Source organism: Leuresthes tenuis, unplaced genomic scaffold (assembly GCF_036924035.1).
Source record: "Leuresthes tenuis unplaced genomic scaffold, fLeuTen1.0.hap1 SCAF_15, whole genome shotgun sequence".
NCBI classification, from domain to species: Eukaryota; Metazoa; Chordata; class Actinopteri; order Atheriniformes; family Atherinopsidae; genus Leuresthes; species Leuresthes tenuis.
In genome coordinates this window covers 32,225,332-32,242,631 of record NW_027325369.1, presented here as the reverse complement: position 1 = coordinate 32,242,631, position 17,300 = coordinate 32,225,332, and the positions used below count along the sequence as shown (strand labels likewise).

The window sequence follows — 17,300 nt, the reverse complement described above, 5'->3', positions numbered from 1 at the left end:
TCGCCTTCACAGAAAAAGTTTTTGAGCTGTTTTTCGCTTCACAGAAGAAGAGTTTTTGAGCTGTTTTTCGCTTCACAGAAGAAGAGTTTTTGAGCTGTTTTTCGCTTCACAGAAGAAGAGTTTTTGAGCTGTTTTTCGCCTTCACAGAAAAAGTTTTTGAGCTGTTTTTCGCCTTCACAGAAGAAGAGTTTTTGAGCTGTTTTTCGCTTCACAGAAGAAGAGTTTTTGAGCTGTTTTTCGCTTCACAGAAGAAGAGTTTTTGAGCTGTTTTTCGCTTCACAGAAGAAGAGTTTTTGAGCTGTTTTTCGCTTCACAGAAGAAGAGTTTTTGAGCTGTTTTTCGCTTCACAGAAGAAGAGTTTTTGAGCTGTTTTTCGCCTTCACAGAAAAAGTTTTTGAGCTGTTTTTCGCCTTCGCAGAAGAAGAGTTTTTGAGCTGTTTTTCGCTTCACAGAAGAAGAGTTTTTGAGCTGTTTTTCACTTCGCAGAAGAAGAGTTTTTGAGCTGTTTTTTGCCTTCGCAGAAGAAGAGTTTTTGAGCTGTTTTTCGCTTCGCAGAAGAAGAGTTTTTGAGCTGTTTTTCGCTTCACAGAAGAAGAGTTTTTGAGCTGTTTTTCGCCTTCACAGAAGAAGAGTTTTTGAGCTGTTTTTCGCTTTGCAGAAGAAGAGTTTTTGAGCTGTTTTTCGCCTTCGCAGAAGAAGAGTTTTTGAGCTGTTTTTCGCTTAGCAGAAGAAGAGTTTTTGAGCTGTTTTTCGCTTCGCAGAAGAAGAGTTTTTGAGCTGTTTTTCGCCTTCGCAGAAGAAGAGTTTTTGAGCTGTTTTTCGCTTAGCAGAAGAAGAGTTTTTGAGCTGTTTTTCGCCTTCGCAGAAGAAGAGTTTTTGAGCTGTTTTTCGCTTAGCAGAAGAAGAGTTTTTGAGCTGTTTTTCGCTTCACAGAAGAAGAGTTTTTGAGCCGTTTTTCGCTTAGCAGAAGAAGAGTTTTACCTCATAACCTCAGAAAAGAAGTCCTGAAAATGTTTTTTTTCTCTGGGTTTCTTCATGTCTTCTTCCTCTAAGTTTTCAGACCGTGTTGCTTTTAGGCTCAAACCAGCTGATGGAAACGAGTCCGTTTTTCTGTCCGATGACTGGTCGAAAACAGCTGGAACCAGTTTTAGATCTGTCGAAACTCAAAGAACCAGAACTGGAACCGCCTCTAAAAAGAGTAACGGCGCTGAAACGTGGACCTGGATTTACGGACATGTTTCTTTCTGATTTTATTTCAATCGTGACACTAAGAATTCGTGCAAAGGCTTGATTTCTTTTTTTTTTTTTTAAATTGGAACATTTAACACACCCACGCCACCACAGTGCTTTAGCTGCTGACCTCCTCTCGATGGACCGGCCCGGCCGGCCCGTCAGAACACAACCAGAACACTAAAACTAAGGACGCAGCACTCGACGTCCTCCTTTTGTTCCCGTCTGATCACACTCACTGATCATTGTCGTGTTTCTGATCGGCACACATCGCTGAACTCATTGATTATTTAGTGTGAATGTGTGTGTGTGTGCGAGTGTGTGTGTGTGTGTGTGTGTGTGTGCGCGCCTGTCTTTGAAAAGACGGTGAAGTATTATTCTGACCTGAAGTAGATCCGACACCATCACTGTCACCACTGTGTAGAGCCTTATTATATTTGTAATATTGAACATAGAAGTTCATAAAGCACCAATAGGATTGCAGGTTTCACTGCTTCCGCCTCCCAGCCTCCCTGTTATTGGTCCAGGAGGACGAGGGAGGCGGGGCTAAGTGGGATTAATTGTATTGAATGTAAATCTAATCAACATCGCTTCAGACGCCAGTTCTTCCTGAGACAAACTGCTTTTTGTTTTGATATTCACGATGAATAAATAAATAGATGATTGATAGAAAATGACCGCCTGCTTGTTTTTGTTGGGTCAGGTGACATGACCGCGCTCCTTTAAAAGCCCAGAAATAAAACTAAAGGATTATTAAGCCTGTATCATCAATAAGTTCCTGTAAAAATGTGTTTTTAATTTGCATTTCCTTAAATTTTGGACAAAAATGCTCTGATCTTTGATCTATAAACATCAAACTGTAGAAAAGTTGTTAGAAAACTTTAGTTTGGATGCCTTTTAGGACACATTTCCGTCTAAATGACATAAAAATGAAAAGTTACGGAATTTTTTGCCACAGTTTGGGGATTTGCTGCAGAGATTTACAACCTTAAACCAGAAAAAGAGGAAAAGATGAGTGATTCTTCCATTTTCACTGACTTTTATTTAATTTCAGACTGTATGAACCAAAGATAATTTATGTTTAGTCTCAGTTTCATTTGTTTCATACACCTGTTTTTACCTTTAGACAGAAAGTAGCTGAGTTTCTGCACATTCTTAAAAGGTATTTGCTAAAAATAAAGCTTTAGTTTATTTTGCAATGTCTTAAATGTCTTTTTCCGACACAAACATCAACCATAAATAAGCCGAACCAAGAGGTTCAGGAAGCACACATCGAAGAAGAGCTTCCAGGGAGAAAAACAAGGGATTTACACGAGTAATTAACGGCACACGTGCATTACTACGAGTTGCACTCGGTCCATTAATGTTGATTATGTTTTCTAGCATCTGCTGCTAACTTACAGCTACACTGATAAACTATTTCAGCAGCCTCCATGAAGGCAAAGATGTTCAGAGGAGCTCCATTTTGTGTTTAAAACAATGTTCCTCAGAGAAAGACTGGAAGGGATCTGCATATTTCTGCCTCTACAGAGCAGAATATCATTAAAGCATTCAAGGAATCTGGAGGAGTTAGGTCTGGGATGGACCATCACACGGTGGAAACGTATGTTGTGGTCAGACCGATCAGTATTCCAGATGTTTGTTGGAAGAAATGGACGCCGTGTGCTCCGGATCAGACGAACAGAACGGTTGGAAGTCAGTAAGTTACATGAATTCTCGTCTGTGGTAACTGGAACATTACTGGGCTTAATATTAATCATGTTCACGAAGACTGGTGACAACTGATCAAATAAACTGTGTGGACACATTTCCTCAAAGCTGCACAGGCTGTAAATGGATGTAGTGACACGAAGTCACCACGAGGTGGAGCTGTTTTACAGCCGATTGATTCCACGTGCGGTCGCAGCAAAGAGTTCAAACTTTCTCATGTCTCATGAAGCTTTCCATGTAAGTTCTGATCGGTATTTCCTGTCTGGTCACCACAAGCCAAACTTATTTGATTACACGCTGAGATCAGCATTGAAATTCCTCTGAGAGGTTCGGTAGAACTGGGCTGGACCGGGGGAAACTGATGGGACCGTGAGAGAAAAACTCTGGAAGCAGAAATGCAGCTTTGTCTTCGTTGCTTCAGTGCAAATTCTCCACTTCTTTCTGTTCGTGTCATCAGAGGCTTCTGATTTGCATTTGTCCTTTGATCTGAGCTGATCTTTGGTTTCCTTTACAAACTCTTTGAACAGCAACCAGAGAGTGCCGAGGCGGAACAAGATGGTTCCCCGCAACAAATTGCGCGTTGGTTTATGGGACATTTTACTCCTGAAAGCTGACAAACTTCTAAAAAACTTTCAATTTAGCCATTTATATAAAGTTCTAACTCATTCTGTTATAACTTTATTTGATTTAGGAATGATTACACCAATACATAAGCAAAATATTTGGTAATCAGTCCCTAAAATGTTTGAAATAGCAATACTGTGTAGTAAGAGGTCAACTAAAACAGCCCAAGAAACACAAGAGAAAAGATTAAAGGATAAGAAAGACACCTTCGTTGAGCAGGTGCATTATTACAATAAAGTTAAAAACCACAATAAAGGAAAAACAATAATATGTGCAACAAGAGTCATAGTTTTTCTGTTATGAATTAACAAAATGCAGCTAAAGATGGAGTGTAACAACACGGATATGTCTAAGCAGTAAAGGGAAACTTAAATGTTTGTTTAGGAGAATAATATTCATGAAAATAGTTTTAAAAAGTTACAAAGTCAAATAAAAGTCAAAACTTTATCAATGCCGAGTTAGTGAAATTCAATTTTAGATAAAAATATCCAACTCTGATCTCATGAAATTGTCACGGTTTGATTTGGTTAATTTGTATTTATTTAAATGTCATATTTTCCACTTTCAAAAACTAAATGAAATATCCGAAAACTTTGGGACGATTTCTTTCTTGTTCCATTCGACATATTTGGCTGGTTGACTCTGCCTGTTGGTGACGTCAACCTCAAAGGCTACGACACAGGCTTCTGCGATTTGATTGGCTGTTTTATTATAATAGGCGGGAACTACCCTTTTTGGCCGTTGCTGATTCGTCGGTACTCCTGTCGCACCGACCTCTCACTACCTCTAATCTTGCAGGTTGATTTAGAGTGAAGCGGCACGGACGCGGTGTAGAAGAAGCAAACATCAGCGACAGAGATTTGATGTCGTTTTAATTCATTTTACTGTGTTTTTAACAGCTTTTTACTCGGTTTGTTTGTGTTTTCTTACTTCGCGGCGTTTTCGCTGGTTTACGGTCCGAGTCGTGTATCCATTGGCAACACAGTCAACTGTCCTGCGAAGTTTGGATCAAGTGTTTTACCGTCCGCTGGAAAATAAACTGGATCTTTAACCGCTAAACCAACGGAACCGAGTCCGAACCGCTGAGAAAAGGACGTGGGAGTGTTCCGAACTGTTCCCGCTCGCTTTCAGATTTTTAAACGTTTCGCCCGAAGTGTTAAAAGAACCGGGACAGCGCGAGACAATAGTGGTGTGAAAGAGAGAGCTCGTGCAGGAGGGGAGGAGTGAGAGGGGGGGATTCGATGCCTCGCGGGGCTTTGTTCTGGAGACATACCGCGAGCCTGAAGCGGATATCGACTGATCGATCGGGGAAATTGATGAGTGATTGGTGACCGAGCCATGGACGTGACTCTGTCCGAGCTGCTGGCCTCCTTCATGGAGTCACCGCTGGTGGTGTGGGTGAGTCTGCACGCGCACACGGTTGTGAGGCGGAGGATGCGCACGAGCTGCAGTCCTCGGGCTGTTTTACTTTCTCTTGTCAGGTGCATTTGTTCACAAACTGGCAGCTCTCGGCTGCTGGATCCGGAACCAACTTTTTATTCTTTTCCCGAAGTTATGAAATATAATTATTTGATATTTAAATCTAAAAGTAAACTCAGAGTAACTTTATTTGAGTTTGAGGTTTGTTTAAAGTGTCCTGATCAACAGTTTTGCAGCTTTCTGGAGCTCTTTCACAGTTTTTCTTTGGACTTTTTCTGCTTTTTCCCTCATTTTCAGTCCTTGTACCTGAGCATTTTCAGAGGAATGTGTTTTTTCTTTGTTCAGCCACTTAACTCTGAGCTTTGAACCATTCAGGCAGAAAAAAGGCTCCTAACTCAAGGGATGAACCAGTGTTGTGTCGACACAGAACAGACAACTTAGCAAAGAAGCCATTTTAAACTGGATCTTTAGGCACTTTGTCACAAAGACACATCATTTGTTCCCATTTCTTTAGCTGCATCTATGAAAAACAGCAAAGAAAACACAGTTTGACAGACAGAAAATAGGATTTCTGCAGCAACAAGGTGATTCCCAAAGAGCTATTAGCTGAAAACTTGGCATATCTCAGCATGGTGTGCAGTGTGTCCTTAAAACATTTGAGGAAACTGGACAAGTGGAGGACAAAAGAAGAAGTGTCAGGCCTAAAAAACTATCTCCAGCAGATGAACAGGATCTGAAAGTGATGTCCTTAAGAAAGAGGAAAAAATCCAGCTGTGACCTGACAGGACCTGAGAGATGCATCTGGACCTTCAGCTGATCCATCTACTGTTGGCCCAAGCCTCATCAGAAATGGGCTCCATGGAAGGGTGGCTGTCAAGAAGCCGTTCTTAAGGAAGGGAAACAGGGAGAAAAGGCTGAGCTGTGCCAAATGACACAAGAAGTGGACTGAAAATCAGTGGCAACAGGTCTTATGGAGGGATGAATCCTCCCCAGAGCCCGGACCTCAACATTATTGAAGCAGTGTGGGATCATCTGACAGAGAACGGAACAAAAGGCAGCCCACATCCAAAGAAGAGCTTTGGGATGTCCTTCAAGAAGCCTGGAGAACTATTCCTGAAGACTCCTTAAAGAAATGACAGAAAGCTTGTCTCAGAGGGTTCAGGCTGTGTTGGAGAATAAAGGAGCTCAGACCAGAGATTCACTTTAAAGCTGCTGAGAACTGATAAAAAACTCTGGTTCTGCCTCAGATTCTGGGTTTATATTCATGTTTGAACATGTTTCAGTGAATATCTGCAGCTGTTTCCTGAAAACAAAAGAAATTAGATTATGTATTTAAAAACTTTATCTAATCCAGGCGGCTTACCAGAAGGAAGCAGAGAAATTAAGAATTGATCACATCAGCCTCAGAGATCATAACCTGAAACAGCTGGCTGCTGCAGATGTGGCTCAGTGTTACAGATGATAAACAGCAGCATCGTAGCTTCCTTTTGTTGTCAAATTACTCTGAAAAGCCTCAAACAGACTGAACCATGAATGGATCCTCAGGTCCTGGTTGAGTTCTAACAGGCAACCGTGATGTGACCAAATGGCGGCGTGCAGGCTGGCGTTCCAGTTTGGGAGTACTTTTTAAGTGTTTCTGAGCCCGACTGAGCTGCAGCTTTTTGTTCCTCTCCAACAAGCCGTCATCAGGTTATTAACCCTGTGGAGCTTCCTGTTTCCCAGTGACCTCACATCCTGTTGACCTGACCGGTCACGCCACAAGTTTTCCCGTCTTTGTTGGACTCGGAGAAACACACTAGGAAAGAAACTTTCACCTCCGTCCGTACATTGCAGCTCGTTTTATTCACTTGTTGGCCGAGCAGCAGCCCTGGCGGCTGTGAATGGAAGCTACGCCTACAGGTGCACTCAGACCGACGTTTTCCTGCCTAAATCTGCCCCCAGGGTGCCAGAGAAAGCAGGTGGAACAGGAAATGGTTGTAAGCTCAAGCTAAGCTGGACGCTAACAGTGTTTCCCGAGGTGAAGATCATGAAACTGGCATCCATTTGTTTCCCTTCGGCAGAAGTGAGGACGTAAAGATGTTCTGTGCAGGGTGAGAGTCGCAGGAACCAGCTGAACGCCGTTGGGCGGGTCGATGACGTCATCCCAGGAGACGAATGTGTAGAAAGCCCCCCGATAGCCGCCAATAACAACAACACAGCAGCTCTGAGCTAACAGAGCTATAGCAGGTGGTTCCCCCTCATTCTGAAAGCAGCTTCGGGTCTTCTGGTTTGGGGAAGTCCTCCACAAGTTCTAAGAACTATGAAAAGATTTCAGAAGCACTTAAAGCACTCGGTACTTTTGGTCCAAACGTGTCTGCAGACAGGAGCTGGAAGGTGGAGGTCCAGCTGTTCTCTGGTCTGGTCTCTGTGAACCTTTAAACCCAAACAGATTATGGACGATTGAACACGGATTCAAACAACCTCCTGATGTCCAGACAGCTCCTTTAGAGCTGGACCTTTACTTCGTAGTGGCGGTGGAGGTCAGAACATGTGGTTTCACTGCCGTATTTTCTGAAAAGCTGTACTTTAGTGTCTCTGTGACGCTTCAGCGTCTCGTGTCTTTGTCTCCAGGTGCGGACGTTGGGCCCGTTGGGGTCGTGTGAAGACGGCGGCTCAGAGGAGCGGGTCGGCATGTTCATGGAGCTGGTGGATGGCGTCTTCCTGCACAAGATCATGACTCACATGTAAGTGGCAGCGCTCGGAGTGTCGTTTCTTTTGCATGAGTCGGTAAAAAAAGCTGCGGTGCGTTGCTGTGCAGCTGGACCGGGTAAATGAAGGGTATGAGAGTTAATCCAGAGTTTCCTGTCTGCGTCGCCACATCCTGAGTCGCTGGTTTCAGGTCGTAAACGTCACAGCCAGATGTGAAGGTGGCGGTAAGACGTGCTGCATCACTCACAGCCTTTCAGGGTCGTAATAACGATGATTCACAACGGGCTCAGTGCAGAAGCCTGAGTGTTTTAATCTGAGATGTCCTGAAGATGCCTCTGAAACCGAACTTCAACTGTCTGACTGAGCCTGAATGCAGCATGAAAACCCCCCAAAAGAAGAGTTCACGTTGGATAAAAGCTTCTTTGAGTCCATCTCTGCTGTTTATTTGTTCTCCTGTGGAGTAAGAAGACGAGATGCTGCACTGGCTCTGTTCATTTTTCTTTTAAAACATTTAAAGGTCACATATTTTCTGAGGTCTTATTGAGACGTTTGAGACAGACAAACCTGCTGGTTTAAGCACAGCGGCTCTCTGTCTGAAGCCAGTTTAGAAACCTCTTTATTAGCAGTCTGTTTTGGGGTGGAGTCTTAGCGAGAGCTTAACTCCTCCCTTTTAGTGACATCAGCAGCTAATAGTTTAGCAGTTAGCTGTAAGTTAGCAGTTAGCTGTGAGTTAGCAGTTAGCTGTAAGTTAGCAGCAGATGCTAGCAAACAATGCTTTCTCATCCACAGTGATGGACCAAGCCGGAGATGTGCACAGCGTAACTCGTAGTAATGCATGTGAACCGTTAATTACTGCGTTTAAACATTTTGGATATATTAACCTCATTAAACAATTGTACCTGGAGACCTCCATCTTTATCAGAAACATGCCGATAATGTAACGCTAACACACCGAGAGTGAGGAGAGGACCGGTGTTGTGTTGGAAACACACCTTAAACACAGCTGCAGGTTGTCTGAGTTACAGAACGGAACCGTTCAGCTAGAAAGCTTCAGCTAACAAAGTAATGTGGGAACAATAATGTTCATCTTTCAGAAAGGAACAGCAGTAACTCCTTAGAAGTTGGTGTACGTCATCTTCATTAGCTAAGCTGTTAGCGTTAGCTTCAGCTAACAAAGTAATGTGGGAACAATAATGTTCATCTTTCAGGAAGGAACAGCAGTAACTCCTTAGAAGTTGGTGTACGTCATCTTCATTAGCTAAGCTGTTAGCGTTAGCTTCAGCTAACAAAGTAATGTGGGAACAATAATGTTCATCTTTCAGAAAGGAGCAGCAGTAACTCCTTAGAAGTTGGTGTACGTCATCTTCATTAGCTAAGCTGTTAGCGTTAGCTGCTGCTAAAGGAAGAAATAAATCAGTAAATAAACCATGAGGAGTTATTTCTCAGATGCTTCCATTTCCCTGCTCTGAAGTTCAGGCTCTGAGAGTTGGAACTGATCCTCTTTGTGGCTCAGTTCCTTCAGTCCAGCGTTGAACTGGACCAAGTTGTTAAAACAGTGGGATGAAAAGTGTTTGCTGCACATTCACAGTCTTTAGCTAACTCTGCTGGAACATTAGCCTCAGATATAGTTTATCCACTGGGCTCTTATATCCTCTGAGGCTGCTGCTGGATGGAAGATGCATGCTCCTCAGTGCAGCTGACAGCAGAACATTTCCACCAGAAGCTGGCTTCATCCGCCCAGCAGGGTGGATGTGAGGGGGCGGGGCTTAACGGAGGAGGCGGAGCCAACTTAAGGAGTGACGTACTTTAGAAATGAAAATCAGAACGGCTCGTTAAATGAGGAACTTTCACACAAAGGGAACTAAATGAATCCCAGGGTTGTGTTTCTGGGGCGTTTTACACCTGCTGGAGACGTCAGACGCCCTGATATAAGCTCCCAGGAGCAGGAAGAAGAGGTTTTTACACCCAGCTTATAACACCTTACCTGCAGTATTTCAACTCAAATTCCCAATACTTTGCTAAACCTGAGAAACAGCAAAGAATTTGTCTGTAACTCAGATTCCGGTTTGAGTCCAGATGAAAAACCAGATGCTCACATTTGTTGTTTGGTTGTTTTTTGGGGGGATTTATTGACAGTAAAGGTGACATTTTATGTTTTATACATTCTAACTATCAGGAAACAACTTGTGTTGAACCTGAATCCTCAGTCCAGACAGGCCTGTGCCCCCCCCCCCCCCCCGTGACACATGTTCATATCTGAGTTATTGTTTCTGGTTATTGTCTGCAGAAACAATCATAATCGGCCTGTTGTTCTCCAGTCCTGGCTGCCTGGGGGGGGGTGGTGATTAGGACCTGCAGGGGGTTCATGGGAAAGTGGGTTACAGAGGAGGGTGGGGGGGGCTCAGGATGGAAGAGCCATGAGGAATATTAAAGGAAAGCCTCTCAGACTGTTGGTGAGGCAGTCAGCCGGTAAATCGCTCATTATTCCCTTTGACCTCTGAGCTGAAACCTGTGGAGTCAGCTGACCTGGTTCTGCTTCCTGTCTGCAGACACGTTTGAGGCTTCGCCCAAACTTTCTGCAGATCTGCTCACCAACAGAAAGACTCGTCATGGATCCCTCAGCCGGCATTCTCCACCTGCTCGAAAACAAACCTTTTTAACCTCGAAATCTGAAATCTGGTCCCTTTTCCAAAAGTTTCCAAGGACAAAGTGCCGCTTTTCTTCTGAGAATGAAGGAATAAAGGTGATGGAGCCCCAACTCGTTGGTACCCAACAGGAAAAGGATCTTAGATTATGGATTAGCTTAGATGCTAACTTTGGAAAAACCTTCAGAACCTCTTGGTTGAAGAAACTAAAAGCTGCCATTTGAAGCCATTCAGACACATTATCTGACAGAAAAGCATCCATTCAGGCTCTTTGGGACGTGTTTGACGGGTGATCCAGGAACTCCGAGTCACTTTTATTGCACTTTTGCCTTAAAATGCGATAATAAGCAGGGAATCTGCAGGATTCTGCAGGGTCGCCTCCAAATAAAATGTCTTCATCAGATTTCACGGAACAAACTGGATGTTTTTGTTCTGATAAGAATTTTAAAAAGTCCTAAAGTTTCCTCCAAACCCGAGTCGTGTGAAGGCCTCGGATGTTAAACGGCTCCGGCGTCAAACTGACGTCATCACAGTCGCTGTAGGTCATCCGGACAGCGACCCCCCCCCCCCCGTTCACATGCAAATCAGTCTGGCACCGGCCTGCATGCCGGGATGTGAGAATAAATCCTCCTGCGGCACAATGGTTACCCCAGAACGTTAGTGTGTGTGAGACGCTCTTTGTCCTGAATAACTCACTGCTACGGTGTGTGTGTTTGTCTGTTTCCATAGCGACCCGAGCCCCACCAATCAGAGGCTGAACAAGAACGTGAGCAACGACGTGTCGCTGCGTCTTCACAACCTCACGGTTCTCACCAGACACATCAGGATGTACTACCAGGTACGCACACGTGCACGCACACGTGCACACGCACGAGTCGGAGCTGAAATTAATACACGATCAATGACATGTGGCAGCCAATAGGTGATCAATCAGCAGGAAGTGAAACGGCAGAGCTGGAAACACACATGACTTCTTTACGGAGATGAAAATCAATACGTTTGTTATTAATTACAAGTGTCAAGGCGCTGTTTAAGGTGGAATTCAAAGCTATTTATCAGTTTTAAGGTGGAATTCAAAGCTATTTATCAGTTTTAAGGTGGAATTCAAAGCTATTTATCAGTTTTAAGGTGGAATTCAAAGCTATTTATCCGTTTTAAGGTGGAATTCAAAGCTATTTATCAGTTTTAAGGTGGAATTCAAAGCTATTTATCAGTTTTAAGGTGGAATTCAAAGCTATTTATCAGTTTTAAGGTGGAATTTAAAGCTATTTATCAGTTTAAGGTGGACAGCTTGGGGCAGTTTTCTTGGGTAACGTGTGATGTAACGTGTCCTCTGAGGGCTCATCGCGGCGGTCGGCCGGCAGCGTAAATCCTGCACGTGTGAGTGTGTGCACGGCGTCTTTGTATTAATCTGAGATGCAGTAGATGTGAGCTGCAGTCACATCCTGCCAACACTTCCTGACACGTCTCAGAAGATTGTTTCATAGTTTGTTCTGAAAACTGTGTCAGAGTTGAAGTCGGTTCAGGTCCTGAGCTTCAGATGCTGAACTTTGTCACATTTTAATGGAATAGTTCAGTGATTTAATTAGCATTTTGGACCAAAGATCCAGGGATCAAACCACGGCTGATTGGATGGATCCTTTGTTAGAGGCACAGAACACCTTTAAAGAGCTTTACAAATGATTAAAGATGCAGATGATGTGGTTCTGTTGGCTTCGTGACCTTCATTTCGCAGCCGGGATGAAGGTCTCTTCCAGATCTGAGGCCCTGGTTCTCGTAGTTTCTTATAAACTAACAAAGAATATAAAGATTAACACAAAACCAAGAGATAAAGACCTAAAATGGGTCTGAGATTCTCTCCTTTGGTCAGAACCCGAGCAGCAGAACTTACTTTAATTGTAGTTTAACCTGAACTAAAGAAGAAGCTTTTGTTCATTTCTTCACTTATTCCTCCTGTGGATCTATGAGATCTCTCCTTTCAGGAAGTCCTGGTTCAGGTGGCATCTTAAAGTTCACTTTAAAGTCGACAGTTTCACATGTTTTTCAGTGTAAAATGACGAATGTCAAAAGAAAAGCTTTAAAACAACTGATTTCCTTCAAGGACTCGTATAATCATAAAAAGGGGAGTTTTCTGTAATTCAGTGACATTTTGAAGCCGTTTTAATGCGTAAACTCTACTGCTGTAATTACTTTGGGCCTCGGTTTCTGTCTCTGAGCCTTTTCTGGTTGAGAAGCTCCGACTTTAAATATCTAAAATGAGTCCATTTAAGTGTTCGTTTCATGTGTAAACTTTAAAAGCAGAGAACTTTGTTTCCGTCCATTCGTGGCCTCTCTTCTGAAGCTGATCGATGAGGAAGAAATGACCACAGACACGGTGACGTAGCATCAGTTAGCATCCGTTAGCAGCTGTTAGCATCCGTTAGCATCCTGCTGTAACTGTCCAAACTGCTGAAGAAAATAGCTGAGAGGGATCGTTCTGTTTGTTTTCCTGCTCTTTTGTCGTCTGTCAGCCTGAGACCACATCTGCTCCTCCCTGTGTGATGTGGGTCACTCTGGGCAGCAGCAGGTTAATCTGTCCATGATGGTTAATCTCACACACACACTTTTTAATAACCTTACATCTGAGTCGTGGATCAGCTGCAGAAACCAAACACACACCTCCAGCTGTCCACACGGGCGTTGGCTTTCTCCTAATTAGATGAAGTCCCAGCAGGCGCTCGGGCTGAATCCTCCCCAGCGAAACCTGAGGGGTGGGGGGGGCTTCCACCTCTCTTTGTAACCTCACATCACAGCCTGTGAATGCTGCTCATCCGCCCAAGTGTTTTATTGGCAAACTGAGTCAGTTGATTAGAAATAAACTGAGTCAGTTGATTAGAAATAAACTGAGTCAGTTGATTAGAAATAAACTGAGTCAGTTGATTAGAAATAAACTGAGTCAGTTGATTAGAAATAAACTGAGTCAGTTGATTAGAAATAAACTGAGTCAGTTGATTAGAAATAAACTGAGTCAGTTGATTAGAAATAAACTGAGTCAGTTGATTAGAAATAAACTGAGTTAAATAAAAAGAGTTTGAAGGTTTCTGTTTCTGCATTTATCAGACGCTTTCATCCAAAGCAACTTACAGGTAGGCAGATAGAGGAAGGGGGGGTCTTGCTTACTGGAGGCAGCACCTTTCATGCAGGGGATTTGAACCCAGGTCACCCACATGAAAGGTGGCAATATATGTAATATAAGAGGTAATAGAAATAGATATTCATTGTGATTTCATCCCCTTCTGGCACCTGAACACCAAACACACCCATTTCAGCTCAGTCGCCTGTTTTTGAACAACAAAAGCTGAATAAATTGCAGTCTTCTCACCTGTTTCGTGTGATTTTTGCTGCTGAACTGAACTGGAGAGCCTCTGTGTGTCAGGACTCGGACCTTCTTCTCTCAGGCGGGGGCTCCTGAACTCGGTTTCACTTCGGTTGGAGGCAGTTTTCAGGCCTTCGTTATATTTGTTAAACACTTTTTCTTTTCTTGGATTTCTCCGTCACAGCTGACAGGGGGGCGGAGTCAGGATTGCACACCTGCAGGGAAACCACAGCGAAAGAAATGTTAAAACGCTTTGTTCCACGATGATTCCTCGCAGATTAAAAGCAGAGCGGTGATGACTTTAAATGTTATTGATGCTCATCGTCCGGTCCATCGCACTGTGAAGCATGTTACCTGTGTGTCTGTGAGCTTCAAAGCCAGTTTGTGCCCTAATTGTCCTACATTATTTATAAAAAAGTGTTTCTTAAATGAGGATTAACCTGCCATCAGGGGGTGAAACTGGATCAATAAAAAAGGAAGTTTAAGCTGAGTTAACTTTTAAAGCTCCCACAGATGGGGCTGCACGATCCTGGCCTTTTTAAACATGTTTACACCGTTTTCTGGGGTCTTGTTGAGATGTTTGAGACCGGGTCAAACAAGCTGTTGGTTTAAGCTCAGCGGCTGTTCTGAGGGTGGAGAAGTGCTCCACACCGCCCTTTAGGTGAGGCCAGCAGCTACCTGAGGCTGCTGCTGGATGGAAGATGCATGCTCCTCAGTGCAGCTGACAGCAGAACATTTCCACCAGGAGCTGGCTTCATCCGCCCAGCAGGGTGGATGTGAGGGGGCGGGGCTTAGCGGAGGAGGCGGAGCCTTCCAGACAACTTAGAAGTACCAGGGTTGTGTTTTTGGAGAGTTTTACACTTAAAACACTAATATATGCTCCCAGGAACAGGAAGAAGGGACTTTTACACAATGTACCATCTTTAAAGTCGGTGGCCAATTGAAATGAAGCTCATTTTAAAAGCCCTGAACGGTTCAGCTGCAGCTACTTGGGAAACACTTGTTCAGGGCGTTGGAACTGGTTTTCTGTTCCCTGATGAGTTTCACATGGAAGCACAGAGGAGAAAAACGTCATCGTATTACAACGGTTTCCATGGGTCTCTCCCCCTCTGAAACACAAGCGTTTCTCCTGGTGTAAGGACACAGAAACATGTCCCGACGCGTCTCCATCGGCTGCCGCGTCACAAGTCAACAAACGGACCGGGTCTGTCGGCGTGTTTCGGGTCTTTTTCAACTTTCAAACGAGCGCCCTGAACACGGAAACTCAGGAAAACACATTTTATTGTTGTTCAGTAACTTAAGCAGCTCTCTCCTTCCTCCTCTCTTTTCACCCCTCCTTGGTTACCATGGCAGCTGCAGAACAAAGCCCCCGGCCTATATGGGATGTTTGGAGCTCCGTATCCTCTGTCCTGCTTTCTGCACACACCCCAGCAGGCTGAGTGTGTTTTTACTGTGGTCAATCGGTGGTTTATTGCCCCTTCTAACTGCTGTTGGAGGCTGGACCAGAGAGCGGTTCGGCTTTTTATCTGACCGCTCAGAGGCAGCGGGAAGGTTTCCACAGCTTTTACCTCGTCTTTACCCTGCTTTAAAAAAAGAAAAAACACGTTTAGTCCATTTTATTTCAAATGTATTCACATTTTTAACAAAACTTTTAAAGATAATTTACTGTTGGACAAAAATACTTTAAATTAAAACTTTCTGCAGTTACTAAAGTGTGTTTATTTCCATTTTTCTATATTTTAAAACACTGACGTTTACATTTTTCGGGCCCTTTTTGCTAATATTCGCTAAGGAAACCGACCGATTGCACTGAACCTTCTCTTTGATCCAACCCCCCGTCCTGAGCTGCACGAGGCGACAGTGGAGAGGAAAACTTATTTACTTGGTGCGTTTCCTCTCGAGCGCTGAGCTCTGCTGATGGTTTCCACCAAACATTTGAATCTTAAGCATCCTTCTGACCAAACTCAGCTTCTCTCTTCTTTAAATGTCTTTGTATTGTCGTTAAGTGCTGTACAAATGACCTTTTTCTTCTTCTATGCTTTGTTTTAATGTGACATGAGGTCATAAACACAAATCTTTCAGGCTTTTTCTGCTTTTCTCGGGTGAAAATGCTGTTAAAACTCACTTTACTGAGAGAGATGCAACCAGCTGGTAAAGCCAGTGGAGGCTTTAACAGCTAAAAAGTGCATAATCCCGTCAGGATTGGGCCGGTAATGCTGATCTGTAACTGCTGGTGTGAAAAATCAGCTGTTTGAGAAGCTGCTGATGGTTCAAGGTGTTAACTCCTTTAATTTGTGCTGAACATCCGTCTGTCCCTGCGTTTAACTGGTTGTTTGTTCAATAATTGGCCATAAAATTAGATTTTTTTTCAACTCCAGCTTCACTTCAGCAGTAAAAACAACTTTAAATTGAATTAAAACCTTCACCCATGTGTACTTTCAGCCCCTTCGTGCGCTGTTGGGTTGTAAGAAGCAGCTAAAGTCGGATCTCCTGTTGGCTGCCATCGTTTTATTGATCTGGGATTAGAAATGTGAGCCCACTGAGTTACTGGGCCATGGATTTAGGCCTTTGTGTGAACGTGTGTGTGTAAATGGGTCAGTGTAGCAGGCTGTATTGATCCCGTGTCAGTTTGAAGTGTTTGATCCTGCTGGTGATGCGGCTGCAGGAGATTATCTATCGACACGAGCCGCCACTGACGAACAAACGCAAAGTTTTTTACTCATTAACACATCTTTACATTCCATGTGTGGTGGGAAACAAGCCAAAGATGCACGGGAGAAGCTGAAAATATCTCTTTTCCACATGATTTGCTTCTTCTTCACGAGGGTTTTACAGCTCTTCCAGATGTTGTCTGTCAGCTGTTTGCTTTGGAGTGAAATCAGTCCAAAACCTTACCGAATGCCTGGCACTTATTGATGAAAATTAATAGTTTTTGTGCTCTGGAGAGATGGAAATTGGGTGTAAATGTGAGTCGGTGCAGTGGAAACATGTTGAGGGAATAAATGATGACACGTTACTGTTGGCAGAACTCCAGAGGGGTTAAGTATCAGTGGTTCGATCCGAATGACTGTGGAAGCATCCTCAGGCAAAAACACTGAGCCCACATTTCCCCTGATGTGTTCATCAGTGTGTGATGCAGATAAAGCAACACACACACAGGCTGAAAACACACACTGTATGGACCTCTGAAGCGTCAACAAGACGGGAAAGTGCTGCAAATGCAGTCCGTTGTGTCTCCAGACTTCCCATCTTCAACATCCTCATCAGGTTCTTCTTCTTGGCTAAAACTGGGACACAGTTCAGAGTCTGCAGCTGTTCCACATGAGGAGAGAAGCTGTTATGAGGCTGAAAAACCAGAATAAAACCATCAGAGACATGAGGCAAACCTTAGGATCACCAACAGCAGCTGTCTGGAAGATCATGAAGAAGAAAGAATGCTCTGTTAGGCCAAAGAAGACAGAAAAACCCTCAAAGGCCCGTCCAACAGATCAGAACCAGCCTGCAGGAGGCAGGTGTGTCTCTGTCAGAGACGACTGTGCTCAGAAGACTTCATGAACAGAAACTCAGAGGCTACGCTGCTACATGCTAACCGCTAGTTAGCCACTGCTACATGCTAACCGCTAGTTAGC

At 43.8% G+C, this 17,300-nt stretch overlaps 1 protein-coding gene across 2 annotated transcripts in view; it reads left to right on the top strand.

The window, feature by feature from the left end:
• The first annotated feature begins 4,376 nt into the window (after window positions 1-4,376).
• ccdc88c (coiled-coil domain containing 88C) overlaps window positions 4,377-17,300 on the top strand; it is a 34,844-nt gene continuing 21,920 nt past the window's right edge. For both annotated transcript variants that reach the window (XM_072365735.1, XM_072365736.1), the window contains exons 1-3: window positions 4,377-4,962; window positions 7,594-7,706; window positions 11,046-11,154. In XM_072365735.1, coding sequence (XP_072221836.1) covers window positions 4,903-4,962; window positions 7,594-7,706; window positions 11,046-11,154 — 282 coding nt within the window. In that variant the 5' untranslated portion in view covers window positions 4,377-4,902. The remainder of the gene's footprint in view (window positions 4,963-7,593; window positions 7,707-11,045; window positions 11,155-17,300) is intronic.